Source organism: Biomphalaria glabrata, chromosome 17, assembly GCF_947242115.1.
Source record: "Biomphalaria glabrata chromosome 17, xgBioGlab47.1, whole genome shotgun sequence".
In the NCBI taxonomy this organism is placed as follows: domain Eukaryota; kingdom Metazoa; phylum Mollusca; class Gastropoda; family Planorbidae; genus Biomphalaria; species Biomphalaria glabrata.
In genome coordinates, this window is record NC_074727.1 from 7,643,004 (window position 1) to 7,665,813 (window position 22,810).

General features: G+C 37.5%; 1 protein-coding gene across 8 annotated transcripts in view; it reads left to right on the plus strand.

Annotated features, from left to right (window-relative positions):
- The window catches only part of LOC106059853 (zinc finger protein squeeze-like), a 123,554-nt gene that overhangs the window by 63,875 nt on the left and 36,869 nt on the right, over window positions 1-22,810 (plus strand). Inside the window, exon 1 of one of the 8 annotated variants that reach the window (XM_056016141.1) lies at window positions 1,610-4,907. The exons of 6 other annotated variants lie outside the window; for them this stretch is intronic. In XM_056016141.1, coding sequence (XP_055872116.1) covers window positions 4,847-4,907 — 61 coding nt within the window. In that variant the 5' untranslated portion in view covers window positions 1,610-4,846. Of the gene's footprint in view, window positions 1-1,609; window positions 4,908-22,810 lie in introns of those variants that run through there. One more of the 8 variants, XM_056016143.1, reaches the window with a different exon arrangement.

Genomic DNA, 22,810 nt, shown 5'->3' on the forward strand with positions numbered 1-22,810 from the left:
ATACTGTCAAACATTTATATGAGTTGCTCTACAGGTGGGTGGAACTAGCCCTGCTGTAGGGCGTGTCTTTGTATGGGCGTGAGGTGACCATTCTATCGGTATAAAAACGCTTTGCTTCTCAACCGATTCGCTGGAGTTGATTTCTCGCTGGAGTTGATTTCATTAAACGTCCTGCTGAATGCTCTTACGGTTAGGTCCAGCCAGCTCTAGTGGGTAGCTGTAAAAAGGTTTTTGCCACTGCTTTGTCCGTATGATGTCATGCTTTGAGAACCGCCGGGGCATCACATCGAAGTAATGCTTGAGAGAACTCGGGTCTACAGAGAATTGCAGTGCGCACCAGGCCGACTTAATCCACGAGTCGAAAGTCACACACACACACACACACACACACACACGGGTTCTCTCACACACTCAAGGCAATTATAAAGGTATTTGCCACACAGGGAAGGTTAGTCTTACAGAATCCATGTTACAGGGTTTGGCAGGTTAATTTTTTTTGTATGTTTTTTTTTATTCCTGCAATTTATGTCGTCATTTCCTGTTAGCGGGACAATTCTTACTTGTTATGTTCGGCAGGTTGTGACAGGTTTTCCCCCCGTATTATTGTGTGTGTGTGTGTGTTGTACCTGTGTATGTGCGTGTGTGTGTGTTGTACCTGTGTGTGTGCGTGTGTGTGTGACCTTAGGGGAGAGCTAAAATGCGCATTTACTATTAGCCAAAGATTTTGGATATTTGTTTGTGGAGCCGCTAGGATGGGACTGGTTCAGTTGGTGCACAGACTCCAGAGCTATGAGAGTAGTTGGGTTGGGGACGAGTGCAATGAACGAAGGGCGTTACAGGATCAAAGCGCACCCACCAACTGCCCTGGCTATCGACCTTGTATGTATGGTACTCACGAATGTTGGTGGCGGGCGGGGGGTTGTTTAAGGAACGCCGAAATGTTCACCCACTGGCTCATAACTTTCAACTTTTGACCAGTCTGTATACATTTAATGAGAAAACGTGAACAAAATAAACTAAAAAGATCTGCACTTCTTCATTTCACATACTTGTTCTTCTTTGAGAATCAATAACCTTTTCATACTAATAACAAAAAAAAAGTGAACATTTTTAAAATTTGGTACCGGTATACAATGGTTTGAACACGTTATTAAACTTTATTATTAAATTCACATTCATTGCTAGTCACGCTGGCTAGTTTTGGAAACAACAATTTCATAACATTGTTTCCTGGTATTCGTTTGAAAAATATTTACACTGCGTTAAAAGAAACACCCCTTTCGGACCTTCCGATCTATAGGGCAGATGATGTGAAGGTCTTGAACTTCCCCAACTGATGTCAGGTACCCGTTAGAGTTGGGTGGACTTAGATGACCTTTACATCCTCTTCCCCCATAGATCGCACGGTCTGAAAGGGGAGCTTTACCTTTTTTTTTCTTCTTATTCTTCTTTATACTATATTAGAGTTCTTTTTTTTTTTACTTGATACTCTTACATTCTCCGTCTCTTTCTTTCTCTCTTTCTTTCTCTCTTTCTTTCTTAATGTCTCTTGACTCACACACAACCTACACACCTCTAGATCTAGTTTGAATGTAATATGTGAGAATGCACACCAATGAACAATACTTGCTTAAAACAAAACGCGTCCAGGCTAGGAGACACATACACACCCTTAAACTAAGCAAGGTAGATGTCAAATGTGTGACCTAGTTTAAGTGCCACCTTTCCCCCTTCCCTGCCCCCCCCCCCCCAGCGCACTCCTCTCTCCCTGTCAACACTGCCAGTGTCATTGTCAACTCACTGGTTTGGTGTTGGGAGGTGGTGTGCCACCGCGAAGGAGGTCACGACAGTTGCGCGTTCTGGTCTTGGCTAGTCACTGAGATACACAAGATGTTGGGGGTGGGGGGGGGGGGACGTGAGGGGTGGAGAGAACTGGTAAAGTCGGCAACGCTCCTCGCTTGACGAAAGGGGAACACCGACGACGGGGCGCAGTGAGTGGCGCTGGTTGGTGGGCGACCTGGGTTTTATGCTGTAAGTCACTGATTCCCTTAACAAACTTTATAAAAAAAAAATTTCCATACCTCTCCTTTTGCTCCCCCCTCCCTCCCACTTTTGTTGCTCATTCATGTCCTCAAAAGGTGTATAGGGGAAAAAAAGGGGGGGGGGTGCGCGTTCACGCACAATACTGGCCAGGAACATTCAGGTTAGGTCATAGTATTGCTGGGAGTCCGCCCCGCGTGGTGCGGCTGGGTGGGGTACGCATCGCTCTCGCTCGCTCGCTCCGCCTCTCCTCTATTCCCCCCCCCCCTTTTTTTTTAATTTTAGTACTGTTTTGTTGTGGTTCAGTAAAGAAGCTAGTGCCGCCCCTTCATGCCATTTTTTTTTTACCAACCACTGCTTGACAGTTAACCCTCCTGCGCCCTCTCTCTCTGCTCACCCCCATTCCCTCTCCCCCACCCCAACAGGAGAGTTATGTTTTGTTTTTCTTTTAAACTTTAAATCATAGTACCGTATTTCATAAGAAGAAAAAAAAATGCTCTTCTCTCGCGCAGTATAATGTACGTTGCTGTATTAGTCAAGTCATAACGCAGAGCTATTGGTGCCGTGCAATGTGTTCATGTTTTGTGGTGACCTGGATCAGTTAGTGTCTGACAGAGCGAGAGAAGGTGAGAGAGAGAGAGAGAGAGAAAATCTCTAAATGAATACTGTTTCCATGACTTGGTGATGCTATGGGTGCCTTTTAGGACATGCGTGATTTCTTGATGTGACAATGGATGGATACATTTCAATAGAGTCGGTTAGCGGTAAGGACAAATCATAAGTTACTTACTGTATCTAGAATCTAATCAACTCGCATGTTTTTTGTCTAAAGCATAAATCACCATTTATTTAAAACATTGTTAAACTGCGGTTTTGAGCTAATGAATTATTTATTCGTAAATTTATCTTTCCCTTGTAAGTAGAAAAAAAAACAACAACAACTCCGTACTACATGAGGTTAGAGTTAAGATTTAGTTATCTTTAAATCTGAAGGAACATCCGATCATCCGCCCTTACATAACAGTATAAGGCTACATTATTAAGCAGCCGAAAGTATTCATAGTCATAACTGTATCTTCATCAACCCAGTGGTCAAACAAGTAAATTGAAAACTTCAATGAGAACGAAGAAGAAGAAGAAAACTTCAGAATGTCCATCTATTGTGACATGGTCACTGTGTTCCACACCCAGTGTCTCTATTCATTGTTTCCCTAATTCTGCATCGCATTGGGAAAAGTTTGAGCCGGCCACACCGTACCATAGTTAAAGCTAACATAGGTATCGTTTGGTGTTTCAATGGGCTTGTGCAGATTATTTAACGGTATTTTTTTTTTAATTAGTTTGTCTGAATAGCAGAAGCCAAGAATACCAAAGTAATGTACAGTTATTGCATCTCTTTCCCTTCTGTGGAACGTTATTTAGTTTGATGGCCGAGTGGTATAGAGTCACCAAGGATTACGAGTTCAAATCTAGTGAAAATTGTGAATTTCGGGATATTACATCCAGCTAACAATCAAACAACGAAAATTAAAAAAAAAAAAATAAAAAAAAAAAGGAAAAACGCCTGTCTTTGTGATGGCCACTTGACACCTTCGCTAACCCTATCAAAACTGCCATTATTGTTTTTTACTTGTCCCGTACAGTCGAGTTGTCCGACTCCGGGTTGCCGTCACGATGGTTGCGAGTTCAAACCCTGCTTTTTTGTCCATCTGCCGCTCTCGTGAGCCCTGGAGTAGGGCGTAAAAGTGACGTCCTCAGCGTGTCTCACAAAACGTTGTTGAAAATATAAAAAAAAGGTGGTTCCGATAGAGCCAGGCAATGGACCCCACCTCCACCATCCTTCTTATCTCTTTTCATTCCATCCACACTGTAATGTGTGTGTGTTTGTGTGGATGTTTCAGGAACACATTTCTTTTCGCAGAGTTCTGAATGAAATCTGGGATGTAATTGTGTGTGTGTGTTTGTATGACAATCCTCCAGTTTCTCTAGGGCTCATGCTTGACCTGTTCCAGTCACGGGGATTATTTATTCAAGTGACGCTTTGTACAGTCTCTCTAGCCCCTTTCCCCTCCCCTACACGCCCCTGACATCCTTCTGGTATCTTAGAGTGACGTATAAAAAAAGTAACTTATACCTCTTTTTTAAACAATGGCCTTAAGACTTAAAAATAAAGACGCAATACTATTCACTATTGTATACACCTATTTTTGCTATCACAATGTTCGATGAAAAAGATTAGCTTTAGACCTTTCATCTCTATTACAAACCATAGCAATGTAGATAGCTAATCAATAGGCCTACAAATGTATCTTGAAATCAAAGATTTCGTTTGCTAAGTAAAGCTGACAGCAATTTTCTTCTTTCTTGTTTTTAGATTTTGCCATAACACATTTACCGCAAAATCTCAAGAAATTTACATTCCGAGACATTAGGACTACGAAATGAATCTTTATCCGTATTCTGATGAAATCGTTTGATACTTAGATCTATTTTTTGGACTAGTCCATCAATGTCCTTGGACAATAGCATTCAAAGCCGGTTCAAAGCAGACTTCAGGGACATTCTGTATGATTTCACTTTGAGAGAGAAAGTAAATATACGGGAAACAACTGACACTAATTTGTGATTTTCTTTATCATTTGAGCTTCCTAAGTGTAATGTTTAGAGAAATGCTTGCCAACACAACAGCAAACCGTGACAAAAGAACTAGCTCCGATCAATGTGTCTCTGTGCGGAGTTCTGTCGACACGTTCACACTGTTGGATACCTCTGACTTTGTCTAAACCTTCCGCGAACCACATCCCATATGGAAAGTATATTCGCCTCTTACGTCCGCTACAACTGCGGACCTTTACAACCCTCCGAACGTAAGTTTAGTTTTATTTATTATTATTAATTTTTTTTAATGGACATTGTGATTTGTTTCGTTTGTCTGACTCTTCTATCTATACCAGGGGTACTCAATCTAGGGGTCGCCTAAGACCATTTAAAATGTGTATTGCGGTACTGTATGCAACATAAAAAGGGTGAATAAGACATAGAATAGTAAATAAATGCATGTCACAAAGATGCGATTTTATTTATTTGTAATTTAATTTGGGCTCGGTGGCTGAGCGGTAAAGCGCCTGGCTTCCGAACAGGGGGTTTTGGGTTCGAATCCTTGTGAAGACTGGGATTTTTAATTTCGGAATTTTCGGGCACCTCTTGAGTCCACCAAGCTCTGGCACTAGTTTGGAAAATTAAAGGCTGGCCACATGACACCCTCGTTAGCCGTGGGCCTCAGAAACAGATGGTTTTTAGATCATCTGCCCTATAGATCGCAAGGTCTGTAAAGGGAACTTAAGTTTTTATTTTTTATAATTTAATCATAATGAGAAATATTTATTTCAAGAGTATAGTGACAACTGTGTCTTTAGTTCCCCCAATAGATTGAAACGATCGAAGAATGTACTTATGGAATGTCCCTACACTACATACAATCAAGAGGGAAAACGAAAGTACTGACCACTAGAAAACCTCTTTAGGAAAACATCTTTAGAAAACCATTTTAGAAAACCTCTTTAGGAAACCTCTTTAAGAACGCTTCTTTAAGAACGCCACTTTTGAAAACCTCTTTAGGAAAACCTCTTTAGGAAAGCATCTTTAGAAAACCTCTTTAGAAAGCCTCTTTAGAAAACCTCTTTTAAGAAAACCACTTTTGAAAACCTCTATAGAACACCAACTGTATGAGAATTGTCAATCTGGAAAGCACTGCGTGGTTCATCTCGGCTATAGATTGTCTGAACTGTTCAGCTTAATGCTGAAAGCGTAGGGGAGAAGCATAGGTGTACACGGCCCATGTATCTGTTACATCTAAATCGTAGTTTAAAGAAAAATGGTTAAATAGCCCTCTCCCCGCCTCTTCCTCCGCGGTGATCTCACTAGGTATGTTAGACCGTTTATTAGTCATCCCTTAGCAGTACCTCAAATCGTTTATTTGTTGACCCGACCATTACCATTTCCCGACTTGAAACGAAAAAAAAAAGTAATAATGATGATAGCATCAATGTTAGTACAATTAGGACCAAAACAAATAGGCCATTTACATCATGCTTTAGTCTGCTATTGTCAGAAGAAACTACTATGAAGGAAGAATCCTGTCCCCCACTCTAGCTAGGAAGCTCTCCATTAAACATTTTAACAAGAATTATTATTTTTTTTGGTCCGAGCTGAAGAGGGTTAAAATGACTCGCCATTATTCACTTCTCGAAAACAGGTCATTTTAACCCTTTACGTCCGCCTGAAAGTTTGGCTAGTAAGATGTTCAATGAAAATGAACCCCACGATTGTTTCCACGTTCAAGTCTAAGGGAAAAAGTTTTCAATAGCCACTTGTGGTTGGGAACAAAAGTTCATTTATTTTCACTTCTAAAAATGAAATCCAGAATTCAGCCCTAATAATCCCAATCTTGGTTTTCTGAAAACAAATGACTTATGAAATTCTATTTTTATTATTATTTGTAAAACTTTTTGTGGCTTTCGTGTTAGAAATCCTTACTAATATAATTACAGGAACAGTAACCAGCGTTTCTTTTAGTTTTATTTAAACACTATATTACCTTTGCTTATATTTTGTCACACTATAAATAACATACACAAAATAAAATAATTGTAGATCTGCCACATTTCTTCTCCAAAATAGGCCGACGGACTCGTGAAGAAGAAACAAAAGGCTTCTGAACTAGTGGCTTATGATAAATCTACGGGCGGGTTTCACTAACATGTTAGCTCTGTCTTCTTTTTCAAAAGCTAAATTCGTTGATGCCTTGTTTTTATATTAGTCTTTTCAGCTTACTCACTGATCACTATTGAACTCGTCAACTATAGTTTGCTGTGCGCAGTGTTAACGTAGCGACCCAAAAAAGTAAATTAAGCTCGTTAAGTAGGTCAAGTCTCAAACAAAATGCGAATTGTTTATTTAAAAAAAAAAAAAAAACAATGAAGAAAAATGACCGACCGACACACTCACCGCCTCCGCTTGCCTGCATTCCAAACCTGTTGCATAGAGGCATCAACGATTAGAGTTAAAATGCCCAAATGCAAAGGCTGATAATTACTTCCATTCCGCTGGCTTTTATGTGTGGGGGTGTGTATGGGAGGAATCGAACAATAAGAGAGCAAAGTTCAAAGGTTATTTGCCAAACCACTGAAAACAACAATCGTGCAATCATATTTACTTTTGCTAGCATGTCATGCTTATATCTCGTCTTCTGTAATCCTGTATCGATATAGTGTATTCGTGAAGTCATTCTTGTTTATTCGCTTTTCTATTGTACTCTGTTGAGCGTAATCGAATATGTGTAGTTAATTTGTGCCTCCTTTCTTTCAAAAGTCCCCGCGCCTTCACCCCCCCCCCTTTTTTTTTTTAATATTTTGTCTTATGAAATTCAACTTGTCCTATTGTTCATTGTTTAGTTTTCTTTTAGGGAAAGGGGGGGGGGCAGTCTGTCTTTTTCTGGTTGCATCTAGCATCCTTTAAATTATGCAGCAATTAAAATAACATCATGGATCAAACTGGAGCCACAGCAGGAGGTTATCAAAATTGGCAAGAATGTTTTATTTTGTAGGTATGTAAAGGCGGAGAGAGAGAGAGAGGAAAAGGGTGGTGGGGCGGGGTGGGGGTTGAGGTAGGAGAAGACGCTGAACAAATATAATAGTCAAATCATTTTATAAGTGTTTATTACTCGGGGAAAAGAAAGGTTTGGGGGGGGGAGAGTCTTTTGTTCTTCGATTTAACAGGAGAGCACTTGAGGGAACAAAGAAGTGGTGAACTGATCAGGTAAACAAACTTGAACCTGGGAAGGGGGGGGGGGGCGAGGGCCTTATCAGTAATAACATTCTTTTTTTTTGTTGGTCATATAATTATCCATTCTATTATCAACTCTACCTGTTTGATTACCTTACAGTGCTTGCTGGAAATATTAAAACATATTAATCAAATAATGTCTCTGTAGTTCGTGTTTCAAACATTGCGATTGAAAGTTGATTTTTTATTCTTTTGTATAGGATAATCGAATGAAGGTTTTCTTCTTTGTAGAGGATAATCTAATGAAGGTTATTCTCATGTATCCGATAATTAAAATACAACGAGGCACATCGTGTCTCACATGTTTGATGTGGTCGACTTGATTTTAAAACAGAATATTATTTCTTTAATCTTGTATATATATATATTTATTTATTTCAGCTAATCCCGAATTTGAGATGATACTTTTAACTAGAGTGTTACTATGAAAGTTGGGCTTGTCCCATGGCCAAAAGAAGCAGACGGGAGTAGTGGGTATTGCATATATTACCTTGACCTTCAAGAGGACATGTTTCGAGAGTCGTGTTTCGTGTAATATAATTGTTTTTGTTTTCGTCAACTTAGACATTTATTTATTTATTATTTATTTAAACCTAGTAAACACTAAAATGTTTTATAACCCAACACTTTACAACATTTAATATTATTTTTTTTTTTTCGATTTAAAATATTTTTTTTTTCTAAATCAAAAGCTCAATTCATTTTTTACTAGAACTTTGAATAGAATTATCTCCCATTTTAGAATGTGCCGTTTAAATGTGTTTAGGCTAATTCTAGTACAAACAATGAAATTCAATACGAAACTAGACCAGTGTTGTACAAGGTAATCGCCGAGAACGTCTGCCAACACTTGTCGAATAGAGCACCTCAACGCACTGGCGCCTTCTCTCCAAGTTATTTGTTCCTCTGCGCGTGCATGATTTCAGCTTGCCGCTAAGGAGCCTCTAAGCTCTGCCGTACTGCGCTCTTGATCTAGGACGCCGCTGTTGTCCCTACCCACTTCATCGAACCTTTTAATTTCACGTGCATGCTGAGATTATTCAAACTATGGGACGGAGGGGGAGGGGCCAGAATTGATTCATCTCCGCCACCCGCCTCCATTTTTTTTTTAAAATGGCGCCGTATCTGAGAGCAGAAGACCACCAGCATGCACATGCTTAGGTATTGAAGTATTGATTTTATTTTCTTGTTTCTTCCAAACTTTGAAATGGCAAAGTTCGAACTACTTGTTTCTGTTTGTTTTCGGTGCATCCTGAATCGAATTTGAATGTAAAACATGAAAGACTTTGGTCTTGAATACAATACCTTATGATTATTATAAAACATTTCCAGTAAAAATAGATATACAACAACTGTCAGTATTGACTGTCAAATGTATCAATTACTTTTTAACGCATCTGATTAGTTACATAGTTACATATTATCAGTTGGCCCTACTACCGGTATTCGTGTGCTAAACTAGTCTTACATGATAGTGACCTAGACTCAAATCATTGTTTTTTTCTGACTGATTCAGGCAACCCGTTCCATGCTCTAATGGTACAAAGAAAGAGGGAGCGCTTGTACGAATTGGCCCTAGTATGTGAAATAAGAAATGTGCCTTTATCTTGTGTGTGACTTTAATTAACTTGTGTGTCTCTATCTTGTGTGTGACTTTAATTAACTTGTGTGTCTCTTTCTTGGTAGTTTATTAGTAATGCTCCCGCTTTCATCTGTCCATTTGTCTGTTACTAGTTGGGGCACCATACACGATCTGTCGACTGTCTTTCTCCATTCCTTTCTGTCTTTTGACTTGAATGGAATCTTTCAATGGCAGGACCGTCTTGAAGGTTGTCTTGCCATCGCATTGAGCCCCATCGTCCAAAACAGAGGCGTAGATTTGTAGGGCCTACTGCTCCGCTAATCTAGATCTGCGATGCCGTCTCATGTATTTTGTTGTAAATCTGAAGCATAGATAAGAAATATAAATAGCGCAATAACTTATAGCAGTGATGCCCAAAGTACGGCCCGCGGGCCAGATCCGGCCCGCGACGTGAGTCCATCCGGCCCGCCGAAATGTCGGCACAAGGTGTAGAAAATCCCCCCTTTTTCCAAAAAAAAATTGTAAAAATGTATCTTTACTTACGTTAGGGGCTTAGGGCCCTCAATTTTTTGTCCTGAAGATAAGTTCCATGACATTTAACATTTGTGCGTTTATGAAATAGGTATCTGAGTGTAGAATGTACGTTTTCTACCAGGAAAAGTGAACGGTTCTTTACTTTTTTGTGGAACATGAATATAAGCCAACATATTTGTTTCATAAAGAAAGTGTGGCTATTTAAAAAAAACAACAACATATAAACGACATTATGAAACAAATATGACGGCATTCTTGGTTTTAGCCGCGAATAAAAGATTGTTAAACTAAGCCTAGAAATTGGAGGATTGATGGGAATATTTACCAAAAAGAGACAGGAAAATGACTCGGATGTAAAGCTAGCTACAATGTTGCTCATATTCTAAGTATAGGAATTAAGCCCAATCTTGCTGATATTTTAAGTAGAGAAATAAAGCCATCTTCTGACGCGGGGAAAAAAAGATACATTTCAAATATCCCATTAATTAATGAAGCACAGGATCTACGGGTTTCAAGTTAATAACGTTTTTTAGGCCTACTTTTTTTTTTCATGTGGCCCGCAACACGAGTGTCGGAAATAAAAATGGCCCGCGGGTCGAATTAGGTTGGGGATCACTGACTTATAGCATGTTGTTGTTAAAGTGCTATTAAATCGGGAAGGTTGTTACCTATTTGGCAGATCCATCTAAGGAAGTAACACTCGTCCTTTAATGTAGTCCGTTGAAAGACTCGGACTGCATTTATCTTCCCATACAGGAGCTTACAATTAGAACATTATATAGTTTGCTTAGAACTTTTTGTTTGTTTGTTTGTTTAACATTCTGTTTTGTTTTGCTTTTAAATTATTTTTTTTTACGCCGTGCTAATTTTAACTCTGTTATCAGCGAACATTTTTTTTTCCTCCATGCACATTGATATGCGCGCGCACCGGTGAACCTTGACCTGCCAGAACTAAATGCGCACGCTCGTGACCTACATTTACCTCCTCGTGCATAAACGTCCACCGCCCCCCTTTCGTTTCTCGCCTCACCTATTTTTTCCTCAAGCATAGATCTAAGATCTCTCTCTCTCTTTTTTTTTTTTTTTTTAATAGAAGCCGGAACTTTTTTTTTTTTTTTAGAAGCCGGAACTTTTTTTTTTTGTGCCTCGTGTTACATTCACACCAAACGTTTGAATGCAGAAGAATAGAATGTGTGTGTTATTATCTGCATGTGTGGATTTACCTTGTGTGTGTGTGTGTGTTAGCCGGACTAGTTTAATCACGCACGGTGTAGTCTTAATGCAGTAAGAACCCAGAGGTGAAAGGGTGCGGTTTAATGGTATCGGAGTTTCTGATCATTTGAGAGCTTCGGTTTTCTCGATCTATTTGTCTTGTTTGCGAACGGTCTGATACATTTCTTTTAACACTTAAGTCTGCTAGCTGTATTCATTTTATTTTGTGTTTTGAGATAATTCCTTCTTAGCTTGCTTGTTCAGTCAAAGGTGTTATCCCGAGTCAACAGGGAGAGTGGCCCTACGCACCTTGATTACGGCCTAACTTGTGGGATTTCCCTGGGAGTTATTTTGGGGATGTACATTTTTTTTTCAGGTGCTGCAATATTTCTTGCATTCCTTTCGTAAGTTTCACTCATGCGCGTGTGTGTGTGTTCGTGCTCGCCTCCGTGCATGCTTGTGAGATTATATCGACACGAGTGCATTTTGTGACGCAGCCAAGCTGGAGAGTATGTATTGTTGATGGTCTATTTTGTTGATGAGTCTATCTATGTTACTGGTGCATGCGAGTCCAAATGACACAACAACAGAATGAATCAAGAATATACTTAATAACGCAGGCTGATAACTTCAACAATTTAATAAACAATAAAAAGGGCACAGTCCTCTGTCGTCGCTAGCCTAGCGTCGTCCTCTAAGGCGTCTTGTCCGTTATTCTTCTTGTTCATCAACCTACTCTGTTCTTACTCGTCACATTACTTAGGAAAAACCCGATTCACATCAACTTCTACGCATCTTGTGTCATTACATATTTCCTCCCCCCTTTATCAAAAAAAAAAAATTTTGTCAATTTTTTTTTTTCAGTCTAAAACACTATCCCTACTGTCATGTCTGTACAATATATATGGCCAAAATTTTGGGGAAAGACAAAACAAACATATATCTTGATCTTGATGGACATCATCATGTTTCCCATCTTCATCAGTTCCCTGGTGAAATTGTCCATGTTCCTATGTCACAAAGTTCACACTGTAGTTGAATGTTGACACCAAGAAAACAATACAGTTCCAATACAGTTATTAGTAAGAAAATATCTGGTATGCGGTGTTCTAATCATCACTCATTGACGATAAAATAGTATAGTACAGTGTAATAGTTTCACCAACCAATAGTACTAAGTCCATCAAGACATGTATACAGTCCCCATACGACGATGCCTTTGTCGATTCCACAGACATAAAACAGTTTTTCAGAGTAAATACACATGTATATAGTCCACATACGAAGATGCCTTTGCTGACTCCATAGGCATAAAACAGAGTTTTTCAGAGTAAATACTGTTATTGGCTATATGTGCGTTGGTGGTTGCCTCATATCACACCAAACCCCTCCTGTCAGACAAAATGTAATATTTGTGTCAAAACAACTTTCCAAATTATTCTACCTAACTTTTTTGTTGGGTACCAATAAGTATATTTTCTCTCCACTTACCATTTCCAAACTGACCTAGCCTTTTACTAATGGATGATAATGATTATATAAAAAAATAATGACTGTAGATGATCATACTTACTTTAATTTACACCTTTGACTTCAATTATTGAAATTTTATAATTATCTCCCTTGATTTAATAAAATTCCCAATTTATATTTTACTGAGTTATCTTCCTTTAAAGGAAATAAAATATATATAGTCCATATATAAACAACTTATTCATACCCATTGACTAGAACATATACATATATATACATGCATAAACAAATCAAAATGAATAATCATTATTTACAACAGTTTATCTCACTGTAACTCTTGACAACATGTCAGCTACAATATTAATTTCTCCCCTAATAGCCTCCAATTGAAAATTATATTCTTGTAAAATTAGAAACCACCTGTATAATCTACCATTTTTAATACTTTTTTCTTGCATAAACTTAAGAGGCCTGTGATCAGATAACAATATGAATTTGTTTCCCAGTAAATAGCTTTCCAACTTAGTTACAACCCAAACAACAGCTAAAGCCTCCTTCTCTATGACACTGTATCTCTTCTCAGTATCAGATAATTTCCTACTTACATAAATTATTGGGTGTAATTTATCATACTGTTGCATCAAACAACCTCCTATAGCACTACCAGAAACATCAGTAGTGACATAGAATATTTTAGAAACATCCGGTAATCTCAATATCAAATTTGTAGAAAAAATATGCTTAACTTTCTCTATAGCTTCTACACACTTTCTATTACAAGTCACTTTTCTAGGCTGTCCTTTCTTTAATAACTGGTTTAATGGATCAACTATCTCTGCTAAATTTGGTATGTATTTTCTATAATAGTTTATCATCCCTAGTATTGATTTAATCTGTTTTTGTGTTGTTGGTATTTCTATTTCTAATATCTTCTTTACATTATCTTCAATGGGACTGATAGTATTATTTTTAACTCTATGTCCTAAAAATGTGATTTCTTCTAAGCCTATCTCTACCTTTTCTGCTTGAACTGTTAGACCATTTTGTTTAATTAACTCAAAAATCTCCCTAATTCCTTTTAAATGTTCTTTCCAATCCTCATGAAAAATGCATATATCATCTAAGTAACAGATTACATTTTTTCGATGACCTATAACCGACATCATCATCCTATTAAAGGTAGCTGGAGCATTTATAAGCCCAAAGCTCATAAAGTTCCATTGGAATATTCCATAAGGAGTGATAAATGCAGTATAAGGTTTAGCTCTATTGGTTAAAGGAATTTGCCAATATCCTTTTGTCAGATCCAATTTTGTAAATACTTTAGCATTGGACAATTTGTGTAATATGTCATCAATGTTAGGCATAGGGTAAGGATCAAATTCAGTTATTTTATTTAACTGTCTATAATCTATGCATAACCTTATATCCCCATTCTTTTTCTTTGCTATAACTATTGGTGAAGCATAAGCTGAATTGGATGGTTCTATTATTCCTAGTTTTAATAAGTTGTCTATTTCATCTTTAACTTTTCCCTGTAAGTGTAATGGAATCCTATAAGGCTTCATGAAAATAGGTTTGTCACTAGTTAACTTTATGTCATGCTTTATGATATTTGTTTTTCCTGGCAAACTGGAAAAAATTTCTTTAAAATCACTGATTACATTTATTATGTCTTTTGTTTTTTCTGGAGATAAATTTTCTAAATTCAGTTTTTCCCATGTTTGGTTATCTTTAGTTTCTAGTATAGGAATATTTTTAATATCATTTTCATTAGTTTCCTCATTGATTAAAACAATTAAACATTCATCTACTTGATTTTCATTTTCCACAGTTTCTGTATCTAACTTTTGAGTTTGATTTTCATTGTTTACTTCTGTATCCAAATTTTGAAATTGATTTTCATTTCTCTCATTGTATAACTTCAAATTATTTATATGATATGTTTTTATTTTTCCATTCATATTAATCTTATAGTTTACTTCACTTGTTTTATTTGTAACAACAAATGGACCCTTCCACTGTTTTCCTAATTTGTTTTTTAAGTCAATTACCAAAAGTAATACCTTGTCTCCTACCTCCAATGTTCTTAATTTTCTTTTTTCATTTAAGTTCTCATGTACTGTTTCTTTATATTTCATGTTATTCTCAAAAGCTTCCGCCCATATTTGTTTTAAATCTAATGCTGTTTCATTGTCATTTTCCTTTTCTATTTTATGTAAGATCAAACTTTCTTTAAAAATTTGTATTTCATCCCTAGGTTTCCTTCCATGCACTAACTCATATGGTGAAAATTGAGTTGCCTCATGAATATTATTTCTAATAGAAAATAGAACAAAATTAATATATTGATCCCAGTTTTTCTGATTATTTTCTACAATTTTAGCTAAGGATCTTTTTATAACACCGTTAAGGCGTTCACAAAGCCCGTTGGCTTCCGGGTGGGATGGCGATGATTTAATGTGTTCTATACCATATTTTAATATCCATCTTTTAAATAACTCAGATGTAAACATAGAAGCATTGTCTGATAGTAATGTTTTTGGTATCCCATGTCTGACTATGAACTTTTGATCTAAAGCATTAATAATATTTTCTGTGTCTATATTGGATAATACCACTGCTTCAGGATATCTACTGAACATGTCTACTATTGTCAATATGTACTTATTATTATGTTCTGTTTTAGTTAAAGGTCCTATGATGTCTATTGCTATTTTTTGAAATGGTTTATTTGGTTCATCCATTGACTGTAATGGAGCTTTACCTAATTTACCCTTAAGTCCCCTTCTTTGACACATATCACATGATCTTATGTATTTTGATATGGTTCCTTTCATTTTAGGCCAAAATACTTGAGTTGCTAAATTTCTAAAACATTTCTTTATACCTCTATGTCCACTTAAATTACTGTCATGTGACAAAATCATGACATCCTTCCAATACTTTTGTGGTAAGACTAATTGTTTTATTTCTCTATCATTTATTTTTGTTTTTCTAAATAGTATTCCTTCTTCTATGACATATTTCTCCATTGGGTTATTATTTCTCCTGTCACTAATTCTGTCATATGTTTTCCCAATGATGTTATCTTGTTTTTGTTCTTGAGCCAATTTGTTTATTCCTTTCAATTCTTCTGTTTTCATTTCTTCAGTTCCATCTTTCTGTTTTTCTGCTTGCGTTTCGTCTTGTTTTTGACCTTGTATTTCAACTTCTTTCTCTTTATCTTCTTCACCATTAACTATTTCATCATTCATATCAATAAGTTCCTGAGTTTCTTGTTTTGGCTTGTTCTTAGATCTGGTTATTACCATATTACTAATGTAATTATCTGTTTCAGTATTCCTATTCTGCTGTAACCTTTCATATTTCTTTTCCCATGCTTCAATTTCCTGTCTTGAACATTCCTTCAAACCTGTTAAGTTTCCAATTAACATATCATGTCTCATGTTAGGCATGGCTACTCCCTCACAATGGCCAGTGTAAAAAGGTGTCTCAATAAACACTTTAAATACTTTAAATTCCTTTATACTGCCATCTGCCAACTCCACTTTCCTTGTATATCCCCTATAATATTGCGCCTCAATGAGATCAGCCCGAACCACGAGTGTGTTACAGCCACTATCTCGGATTGCCTTTATTGGAACATTGTTAATAAAAGCTGGGTAGAAAGCAAAATTGTTTTTATTTTCCCTAACAAAAAACACTCTGTCAGAATCTCTATTTTTATATTCCCTGCTTTTACTCCTATTGTATGTGTTATTATTGTAATTGTTGTTGTAATTGCTGTACCTATTCCTACTGTCTGCTCTGTAATTATTTCTACTATCTGTCCTATTGTAATTATGTGTACTACTTGATCTATTATAATTATTCCTACTGTTTGACCTGTTTTGTGTTCCCCTGCATCTCATAGCCATATGTCCTTTTTTCCCACATCTATAACATGTAACCTCCCTGTTGTTTGACCTATCTCTACTATTGTTATATCTAAAATGTTGGCTATCCCTACTTCTATTTCTGCTTCTTTCATTGTTTTCCTGTGTATATCCCACTAGATCAATATTCTTTTTATCTTTACATAAAAAAAGGTTGTTGGGATAGGCATTTTTATATGTTCTTATTATCTCAGTAACATCATCCAAAACTTTGGGATTCCTTTCTTTGATAAATGATTGTAATTGCGGGTCACACTTAGCTATAAAATTATCAAGCAATATAAAATTTTTTAATCCCTCAAAGGTACTGTCAATCTTCTCAAATCCCAGCCATTTATTAAAATAGTCTTTTTCCAAATTTATAGTGGTTTGTGGTTCTGTCTGATTGGAAGGTGTGTTTTCAAAATATTTTTTTCTGAATGTGCTGGCGTTGTGTCCATATGCATTCAGCAATTCCTTTTTTAAAATTTGGTAGCTATTTTGTACAGTATGATTATGGTTTTGACAAATTGTAAGAGCTTGCCCTTGTACAAAGTCTAACAAAATTTGAGACCACTCTTCCTCCCTTATATTGCAATTAACCATTTTAATTTCATATCTCTTTAGGTAGTCTGAAATACAATCTCTAGCCTCCTGAAAGGGTTGTAGTTTTTTCCTCAACCAATGGTTGTTATCACTTGAAATATTAGTGTTGTTTGTGTGATTATTACTATTATTGGTTTCAATGTGATTGTCTGGGGCATTGGTAGTATTAGTATTAGATCTATCATTAGTATTATTGCTATTAACTTTTTGTTTATTTTGTTCAGCTTCAATTCTCAATTTCTCAAGATCATATTGTAATTTCCTATCTGCTTCTTCTTTTATTAATTGTGCATCTAGTTTATTCTTTTCCATTTCAATCTTATCTATTCTATCTCTCTCTATTGTCACCATTTGCTGTACATAGCTAGTTAGGTCCTTTCCTTTAAGTTCTAGCTGTTTAGCCTCACCAATAATTTGCTGGCGAAAAGTCTCCATATAATCAAAGTTTGGAGCTGTTGCCATTATGCTTATTTTATTTTAAACAATGTCTCGATATAGTTTTGATATGGCCTCCCTATTGGCCTAAATATCCCAATTTAGTTTTCACAAAAACTCACTTTCAAATACTTCTTGTAATATATATATATTTAAATACCTTTGCTCAATGTTATATTAACAAATATTACCTCAGTGGACTTACTCACAGCCACAATACTTGAATACAACTCAAAATTTTATATCACCTTAATTCAGTGGACTTACTTTAGGCCACATAAACAAATATCAATACCTCAATACTTAATTCAATGGACTTACTTCTTGCCAATAAATACCCCTAGGACTATTCTAGTCACTAGTCTAGATTCAATACAACTTCAATACAACTTCAAATAGATAAATCAATATTATACCTCCAACAGTAAATCACAATCCAGTGATACTGACAAAAAATTTTATTCTGACCAATTAGACTGTGTTTAAACACATCTATAAAATAATGTCAACCGATTAATCGGGACAAAAGATCTATATATAAATAATTACTCCTTAGACTCAGTTGTCCTCAGGATAAAATAGATCTAAGGCTCTCATAGGTATAACAATTTAGTTAATACCTGGAAACAATCTAGAATTTATAATCTAGATTAAACGTGGCTTACCTTATCTACTTAAGATAAAATTACTAATATATAATAAGAATAGTGTAAAATAAACGTAATAAGACACAAAAAAAATAAATCTATTCTAATGAGATGAGACTTTTTAGAGGAAGTATACACTGAAAGAGACAAATAAAGATAACTTCACTTGACTTCTAAAAAAAATAAAATGTACGTGGATACGAACAAAACAAGACAATCTAAACAATCATCGAGACTTTATTAAATGGAGCAGGTCCACTTTCTAATGTGTCCTATAATGACGCCCTTATCAGGCAACCTGCTCTTAACAAAGATCTACTGTCCCTAATAGACTTAATTTAATAATAATGGAGAGAAAAAATAAACTTATCTTTAGTTAGATCCCCTTTGTTCAGTCCACGGAGCTACAACGGTCAGTTCCACACAAGTTCCCCACTGTCTTTGTCTTAGGCAAGGCAAGGTGTGCTCCCACAGGCTACTCGACTGTCAGTACTGAGTTAGGCCAATCTCTCCTGGTGCTGCCACAGTATGGTACGAATCTCAGATAAAGTCCTCTGGTAGGGTTCCAAGGTTCCGGTTCCACTTGATGATCTGTTGGTGCTGGCTTCTGTCTTCAGGTCAGGAACATAAGTCAATACTGAGACAAGCTGGTGGTGCTGTCTCAAGAGAGGTAAAAAAAATGACTAAGTCTAACTCTCTCTTTTGATGAATATAAATTAGTCAACTTTACAAGTTGAATAGATGGTCACGCAGTGTGGTAGTAGGGTATACCATCACTCGTGTGTAGATTAGATTGTAAGCTCAGCAACACTGCAACAGTCAATTAATAGCTTGAAAAACAAACCTGACAAGGTGACTCCAACGGTCAGCTTGTAGATACTAGATATGTAGACTCAGGTGACTTCCCGTACTCACAATAAACAGATAAACCTGACAAAATGAGGTATCTTCACTCTTGAGGTATAGCCTATAGATAGAGGTATACTGACGACGGACTGCCCTAAATCACTTACACGGACGAAATAGTTCTGGGTTCAGACACAATAGATATAGATCTAGTCAATATAGATCCAAGTTCAATCTAAAAATATCCAACATGGCTGACAAAGCTAGACGCTGGTAACGGTTTCGAATTTTCTCTAATAGAAAGTCTAGATCCACTGGAACAAAGATGCCAAAATCCAGCTGCAGTCCAGATAATTAGCACAGACGTAGGGTAGATCTAGTAGAAATAAACGAATGTTAATCCAGTACTTCTCCAGTGTACTTCGCCAAGTGTAGAATTGTAGATAGATATATCCAGAACACGAAGTTAACTAGATTGTAGATCAAAATGACGCCCTGGCCGTCGTGGGTCGCCACATCTGTTGATGGTCTATTTTGTTGATGAGTCTATCTATGTTACTGGTGCATGCGAGTCCAAATGACACAACAACAGAATGAATCAAGAATATACTTAATAACGCAGGCTGATAACTTCAACAATTTAATAAACAATAAAAAGGGCACAGTCCTCTGTCGTCGCTAGCCTAGCGTCGTCCTCTAAGGCGTCTTGTCCGTTATTCTTCTTGTTCATCAACCTACTCTGTTCTTACTCGTCACATTACTTAGGAAAAACCCGATTCACATCAACTTCTACGCATCTTGTGTCATTACAGTATAGATACAGATCCTCCCGGTCATTGCTTCTTTTCCCTAATCCTTTGTCCAGATGCCCCCCCCCCCCCCCCCAAGGGTCCAGATGTCGCGTCATAATGCATTTTTTTAAAACCTTTGTTAGTGTTAGCAAATCATCCAAATATTCAATAGATTTTACGTGTTTACTTCATTGGAGCTACAGTGAACGTGAGGTCGATGTTTCATACATTGGGGACATTGACCTACTCTAAACAAGGACACATCGGACAGTGTTTCTCAAACTTTGTACTTGTGCCCCCGCCCCCTCTTAGACCTCTGAAGTTGGCCTACGCCTCCCATCTCCCCATTTTATAAATTAAAGTCCGCTAAGAAGTCTGGGAATCGCTGTAAACGAAGTCCCGGAGCCAAATTTTTTGAGCTTCTGAAATTCATTGCGCTAGCGTGTACAACGCTCAGTTCCTCTCAGTAAGAAGAGCGCATATCAAATAAAGTTAAATGACGAAGTGGTTTCGCGGGCACTGCATGTGTGTTTGAATGGCCTTCGGAACGTATAGCCTTCCTCATAGTAAGATTCGTCTTCGTGATTGGCAAGACGTCTTGTAGCGAGCCTGTTCTGTTCTGGCAGAAGACGTCTTGTAGCGAGCCTGTTCTGTTCTGGCAGAAGACGTCTTGTAGCGAGCCTGTTCTGTTCTGGCAGAAGACGTCTTCTAGCGAGCCTGTTCTGTTCTGGCAGAAGACGTCTTGAAGCTAGCCTGTTCTGTTCTGGCAGAAGACGTCTTCTAGCGAGCCTGTTCTGTTCTGGCAGAAGACGTCTTGAAGCTAGCCTGTTCTGTTCTGGCAGAAGACGTCTTGTAGCGAGCCTGTTCTGTTCTGGCAGAAGACGTCTTGTAGCTAGCCTGTTCTGTTCTGGCAGAAGACGTCTTGTAGCGAGCCTGTTCTGTTCTGGCAGAAGACGTCATGTAGCGAGCCTGTTCTGTTCTGGCAGAAGACGTCTTGAAGCTAGCCTGTTCTGTTCTGGCAGAAGACGTCTTCTAGCGAGCCTGTTCTGTTCTGGCAGAAGACGTCTTGAAGCTAGCCTGTTCTGTTCTGACAGAAGACGTCTTGAAGCTAGCCTGTTCTGTTCTGGCAGAAGACGTCTACAAAACGATCGCACGTCACTTGGGAAAAATGTCACCGTTATGACGTAAGAAAGACGGGTTAACTAGTGAAATTAAAAAAAAAAAATAAAACGTTCCAATCCATCTTTTTGCAGACGCCTCTAGCGAAACAGTATGAGGGTTATTACATTTACATGTGTGAAACGAAATCCCATTTTTAAATGATGTAATATTTTAAACCTTCATAACAATGTTGTTGTTGTTTTTTTTCTTGTTTTTTAATTGGATTAGTTGTCAGATAGGAATGGAATGCAATAAAACATAATTTTGTTCAAAAAAAAAATACCCTGTCCCCCTATGCGCAATTTGAGACTCCTCCCTTAAGAATTGGGTAAAGGTGACAAAATATATTATCATTTAGTGTAAAAATCTGAGATGAAAATGTATACCTATCGCAATCTCTTGTTTCGACAAACGATGTTCATTCCATGAACTCTTTAATCAACCTGACCACCTAGTATTTTGCAATGATAGATCTTTCATTGTAGGAGCAGTGTCGCAATCCTCTAAACCTCTTCCAGTAATAGGATCGCTTATATCAAGATGACATTTGATATGTTTAAAAAATGATTTTAAAAAAATTATTGTTTTGGTCATCGGCGGAGATTTTTACATCTCTTTGATTTTAGTCCTCTTACTTTGCTGGTAAATGTTGGTTGATCTACGCCTATGAGTCCGCTGGTAGGTTTTTGTTTTTGTTGTATTAAAAAAAAAAAGAAAAAGTTCCATCTTTTAAACCATGCTGTCTATAGGGCAGAAGATGTCATCTGTTTCTGTGGCCCACGGTTAACCAGGTTGTCATGAGGCCAGCACAACGACCAACCGCCTTTACTTTTCTCCAACTAATGTCAGGTATACATTAGAGCTGGGTGGACTCGAAAAATTCCAGTCTTCACCAGGAGTCGAACCCGGAAGCCAAGCGCTGTTCCACTCAGCCACCGCGCCTCCCATTTATTGTAATAAGCCCCATGTTTTGATGTTGTTGTGGAACGCCCCTGACCTTGCTGGTGAGTTGTTGGGAGTACGCCACTGAGGTTTCTATTATATTTGTTGTTGCGTTACGCTCCTGGTGTGGGCATTCCTCTCTGAGCCGTTTAATTAAAGTTTCAATCATCGTCCATTTCAATCGTCTAGCGTTGATGAAGATTTAATAGATTAAAAGCCTTTTTGTTTTACACGGGTTAAGTGATGATCTTCTAAATACTCTGTGCCCAGGCGACAAAACACCACGGAACATGTTTCCATTGAGAGAGGTAACGAAAGAAACAAAAAGAGGGGGAGAGAGGGAAATGAGGAGAGAGAGAGAGAGGGGGGGGAGAAAGAGATAGGGGAGAGAGGGAGAGAAAGAGAGGGGGAGAGGGAGAGAAACGGGGGAGAGATGGGGAGAGAGAGAGGGAGAGAGAGAGAGAAAGAGAGAGAGAAGGGGAGAGAGAGAGAGAATGAGTCAAAGGAGGTAGAGAACAAATTGAAAAGAAAACGATATTAGAAATGGGACGAGAGAAAGACGACAGAACATTTTGAAAGAAACGTATTCTAAGAAACAGACGCGGCATTTGATGCCAACTACATGTAAACATTTTTTTAAAAGCGTTTCAACTATCATTTTAAAGAAAGTCAACGGGACAGCACACGCCCAGATACAGACTAAAAATAAGTCTTACATGTAATCATTTTCTTTTTTAATTTAGTTTGATGTATTTTTCATAAAGTTCGTAACCAACTGGT